Source organism: Pseudorasbora parva, chromosome 2 (assembly GCF_024679245.1).
Source record: "Pseudorasbora parva isolate DD20220531a chromosome 2, ASM2467924v1, whole genome shotgun sequence".
In the NCBI taxonomy this organism is placed as follows: domain Eukaryota; kingdom Metazoa; phylum Chordata; class Actinopteri; order Cypriniformes; family Gobionidae; genus Pseudorasbora; species Pseudorasbora parva.
The window spans coordinates 17582752-17588465 of NC_090173.1; the positions used below are offsets into that span (position 1 = coordinate 17582752).

General features: G+C 37.6%; 1 protein-coding gene across 4 annotated transcripts in view; it reads right to left on the minus strand.

Moving 5' to 3' along the window:
* Positions 1-3870, minus strand: part of si:ch73-366l1.5 (FILIA-N KH-like domain-containing protein) — a 42979-nt gene extending 39109 nt beyond the window's left edge. The window contains exon 1 of one of the 4 annotated variants that reach the window (XM_067457605.1): positions 3340-3870. In XM_067457605.1, coding sequence (XP_067313706.1) covers positions 3340-3651 — 312 coding nt within the window. In that variant the 5' untranslated portion in view covers positions 3652-3870. The remainder of the gene's footprint in view (positions 1-3339) is intronic. The other 3 variants (XM_067457619.1, XM_067457613.1, XM_067457628.1) reach the window with 3 other exon arrangements.
* Positions 3871-5714: the final 1844 nt, after the last annotated feature.

Consider the following 5714-nt stretch of genomic DNA (forward strand, 5'->3'; position numbering starts at 1 on the left):
AGAACCGAAAAATGGTTCCATTTTATGGAGCCCCTTAAAGGGTTACTTCAGTGATTTAACATTAAGCTTTGAATTTAAACTGGGTCATTATTAATGTATATATTTTTCTACAAGTTCCGTCCCGCTCCCGCCCGCAAAATCCCGCGGGTAAATGTATATAGTATAGCCTAATAAATTATATAATAATAAACCTGGATTTATTCCTTCAAACATTAAAACAAAAAAATATCCTTAAAAAATGGCTAAATCGCTGAAGTAACCCTTTAAAGGGATGGGAGGAAAAATAGAAGTCAATGCTTTTGCATTCCCCCAAGAAACTTTGCGCTCGCATGCAAAACCTTTGCATTCTCACATAAAAGTTTTGCGAGAGAACAAAACTATTGAAATATATTTTCTCTACCACCATGTCCCATTGGGGACTCCATAATATTTAACTAAAAAAAAATTAAATTAAAATTAAATTATTTTAAAATTAAAATTAAAATATAGCTGCGAGCAGCAATTATCATAGTTCAAGTGATTTATGGCCTTTAAGCACATATGTATAAAAATATATTATGTTGTCTTTAGAAAGTATGTCACCACTTAAATTATAGAAGGAAAAGACCATTCACAGCCCATCCAGACAAGCTACAGTTATAGTGCCACATATGGACCGATCTCCAAATAAGTTTGCATGCTTGTTTAGAATGTGATGCCACATTTGCTCACCCATTTCCGTGATATTCTGAGTTTTCATTTAGGGTTTATAAGCTTATATTTTGCCACGCCCTATGTGTCAATGGCACCTTTATTGCCACCCAAAGGGCAAAGTTCAACTTTTTTTTATCATTATTGATCTAGAGAGTCCAGAAAATTGTACTGCACTGGTTTTGAGTGAAAAACCCAGGACTCAGCAGTGGTTCTTGAGACAAAGTTGTTCAGTATGAGGAGATCTATCAAATAATATAAATATAGTGTGGATGTGTGAAACACCCCTTGATTACAGAGGCATACAATTTGTTAGTCTGATTTCTTTCGAAATTCTTACAGACCTCTAGAGTCATGAGTCGAACATGCCCACCGAGTTTCGTTCTGCTCGGCCTCCGATAACGTTGCCTAATAGGTGCTCAAACTTTATTGGCCAATGCCGGCCATGTTTTTTTTAGATATACGGAAATGTCCTCATACAAGATCATGGCACCTTGGACAAAGACAATATGTCAATTTTCAAGTCAATTGGACTAACTTTCTGGTGGTTATTATAGGTATTTTTTTATGTTTTTTTTAAATGTTATAGCGCCACCAAGTGTTCAATTAGCACACTTTTTTTTCATGTGTACCGAGTTTGGTAAAAATATCTCCCGTTGTTCTGGAGTTATATCCGTTTGGCTTGAACCTCTGAGAAAAGTAACATGGAACCAAACTCCAAACCAGAATATTCCAGTATTAATCAGAATTTGTTCATATTCCAGTAATGTCATGCAAATACATGAACCAGCCAAAACCATTTAAAACAAATATTATGTTTTTTTCGAAATCTCTCATATGCCTGTATTATTCAGAAATGTTGGGTCATATAAACACCTTATTCATAAATATTAAGTTGCACATGCGCATGACCAATCTACGGTAATTATGGGTGATATTAAATAACAGACAGGTGGTGAAAATTGAAGCTATTGATGAAAAACAATTTTGCAGCTAAAATAAAGCTACAGTCAGAGTTTGGACTTTAATTGGAAAATTAACTCCATGTAAACATGGTTATTGTATAAATCTAAGAATGCATTAAAGACCATCAAGTATTCCACCAAAATGAGAAACGTCAACATTGCATTAACGGTAAACTAACGGTTCAGCTGAGGCGCGAAGCTCATTTTAGTCAGTTCCTCAAGAGTATTCTCTGAAGATCATGTGTGTCACACACACCTGTGATCAAGACTCCTTGAGCTCGCGACAGCAGCCATGTTACACAATACACACTTAAATATAGTGGATATAAGTTCGAATCCATATATAGAAGAGCTGTGAAGCTCGACATGTCCAAAGCTCTGGTTACTGCAGTGGTGGGCACATTCTAAGTCGAGACCAAACGCATGCTCACATGAAGCCCTCCTGAACTCCATAATGTCCACTAGTGTGATGTTTTAGAGGTTGAGCACAAGAAACATTCTGTACTGCAACCACCATAGACATTGAGGGGGACAAGTCATGCCCCACTTCTGTCAAAATGACTGAGATGTCCAATCAAAGCATAGAAGGAGGCGGGCTTAACATTCACAGAAGAAGTGTGCGAAATTCAACATGACGCTTTCATTTTAATGTTAGTGCATGGTAAGATGTAACTAGTAAATTTTCTGGCTGGACAGACAGACGGACGGAAGGACGGGTGGGTGGTTGGATATGGATGGATGGATGGATGGATGGGTAGATATTAATAGATGGCTATATAGGTGAATGGATGGCAGGATGGATGGATATATGGATGGATGGATGCTACAGTATGTGCTGTACATTACATTTATTCATACTATTCCAAAAAAGGTTAATGTAAACAAACTGGTAACAATAACATATAGGCCCAGGGCCTAAGGATGTTCCGGTATTCTCAGAACGTTTTCTCGACATTATTAAAGCTCAAGTAAAAACAACATCATAAAGACACTACAAGAACGTAGTTCTAAGAACGTTTCTCTCTAGCCTACATTATGAGCCCAGCCAAATGTTCTACGAATTTCAGAATGTTCACTTAAATGTTTAATTGTGTTAAGGGGGCGTTCCATTTTAAAATTTTGCAAACATTCCAAAAAGTTATTATAATCATTGAACAGGGGATGTTTCGCTCGAAAATGTTATTCTCAGAACGTTCTCTCAACATTATGAGAACACTCAAGTCAAACAACACCATAGACATTTCAATAAAGTTGTTCTAAGAACGGTTTTTCAACATCATGAGCCCAGCTAACAAATGTTCTAAGAATGTTTTGCGAGCATTCCCATTTCTGAATTGTTTGGTGCTATATTTTCTTGAGAACATTATTAAAGACCAGATAAGTTTGAACGCAATTTTTTTTATTAAAGGGTGTTATAAAAGATAAAAGAATATTTTATAAAAGAATGTTTGTTCCTTTCCACAACGTAAGCTAAAGCTAATTTCAAATATGAATCAAGTTGCATGAACGTTAGGCTATAAATGTTATTTAAAGAACGGTTTATCTTACAAAAGGTTAGCGTTGTGGGAACGTTCGGTTAGCTGACAAGACGCCGTGTCATGACTCGAGGCCAAGATGTGCACCTAAACCTACATAAAATCAATCAAATAAAGCGCAGAAGAATGACAAGACACCGTCACCTCACCTGTACAGGTGTTTGTTGCACTGCAGTGACTTCAGCTTCTAAAACAGGAGCGAGTGGAACGGGCTCTTCACTTTTCTTGTCAATAACCACCTCCTGTTGTACGGGAGCTGGAGGAGCAGGAGCTGGAGCCGGGACAGGATGCTCCACTCTGGGCTGCTGATACGCAGTAACCCGCTCTGATCTCTCCTCGTGTTGTTTCTGTTTCTGCTCTTTTTTCTGCGCAGGTTTCTTCGCCAGGAGCGTCGATGCAACTATAATGGCAATAATCGTGAAGAAAAGTGCGGACAAAATAACGGGTGCGTCTATAGTCATGATTGCTTGCTCCTGGTGTTGTTATTAAGGTGAAAATTTAACTTTGAACGGTTTATTGTGGCATGTAAAGCGGACAGATTAGTGACCGCCTCAGCTCGTCCCGTTAGAGCTCGTCTGAGCGAGCGAGCTCAAAAAGCCCATGTGCGAAAGACGCTTGCCAGAATGGCCGTGTTCTCAAACCTAGCTGAGCTGCCTACAGACAGCATTCTGCGGCGGATAGCCTATGAACAAGAGGCTCCTTAAATTACGACCGAGCGTTCCGAACGCTCAAAACAAATGCAATTTCATGCATTTTCAAACTTTTTTTTTCATGGAAACTGTTACATTAATATTTGTGTATAATATAATAGTGCTAATAAACAAAAGTGGGCATTAACTTAATAGTAGCTATTTACATTTAATCATAGATTCTAATATCTGGCTGATAGCCAAAAATGCTATTTGGGAAGGTTATTGGGATTTGAGACACTGCCAATGACTCTCATGCGTCACTCCCTACAGGACAGACTAGCCCACCTTTTTAAAGGAGCATTGACGAAACACTTACAGTCCCAGGCAGAAAATTGGGCTCTTCTTTTCTCTTATATTTGGAAAAAGAACATGACGATGTAACAACACTATAGGAATATATATTTATATACGTCTAGGACATTAGTCACTTAATGCATATATTTCTACTGATAATTTTATTACAATTGTTTTAACTGCATAATTAAACCTGCATAAGTCACTTTAACATGCATGGATTATCTTAATATAAACAATTTTATATTTTCTTGACAAAAAAAACTGTTATTCCCAATAAATGCTCCCCACTGAACTTTTCAACAAAAGTTTTGTCTTACAAGTTTTCAAATTGTGATTAATAATCAGTCAATGTTGGCATGAAACAGAAGTAGTGATCTCTATTATTATGCCGTAGGCCTACATATATCCGAGTGAAACCGCTTTTTGAACAAGAACAAATGTAGGGCGGGGCTTGATTGTCTAAAAGGAATTGATTGGATTGTATGAGATCAACCAATAACAATGTTTTGTTATTGGTTGATCTCATGTGAGTGACAGGTTGCCCCGCCCTCACACCCACCAGTAAACACATCATCAAATATAATGTAGCTGCAATAGAAAAAAAGTTGCAATCTATTGCACAAAACTATCATCTAATATACAGTTATTTTTTGTTATCGTTCTTGGTGTGGGTGAGCCTTCAGGACACACGACACACGACAGCGGTGTACTAAATTTTGCATACAGATGACAAGATCACCAAGATATCCCGGCTTAATCCCTTATCCTAGTTTTGTGCAATAGGCCCAGGGAGGGGAAAATATTTTGATAGAAAGACTATGACAAAACATGAATTTAAAGGTGCAGTGTGTAAATTTTAATGGCATCTAGTCGTGCTCACCCCTCTCTTTCGAAGCACCGGTGGCCGTCACAGGACAAAGATGAAGCCGTCTGGGACAGCAAAGTGTAGCTAGCGCTCTGTAGAGCAGTTTGTCCCTTTAGGACTACTGTAGAAACATGACGGCACAAAATGGCGACTTCAATGTAAGGGGGCCCGCGGTGTATAAAGCTAGAAATGGCTCATTCATAACAGTTCCTAACGAAAGGTGTTTATACACTACTGAAAACATGGTGATATTATATTGCATTTCCATCAATATAACCACATAAATATTACACACTGCACCTTTAAAAAAAAGTATTTTAATTTCACAGTGACTAAATACATCCTTGTGGAAGTTAATATCCTTAACATAAAGTCATATCCTTAATGGAAGCTGTCACAAATGCACACTTTAATGTATGAATAATTTCTTCTTAAATCTTTAAGTTTTAAAATACATTTTATTGAAAAATATATTACCGTAATAGTGTGTGGATTTTCCACTTGTTTTCATGGTTGGTGCGTCACTTCTTTTGAATTTACCTTCTCATAAATAACCGCAATGACGCATTAAGAGCAATAAAGATTATGTAAGGCTCGAAAGTAATCAATCAGCCATGGTAACGTGATCACACCCTGGACAATATGCAGCATGCAAAGACACTCCACCAGG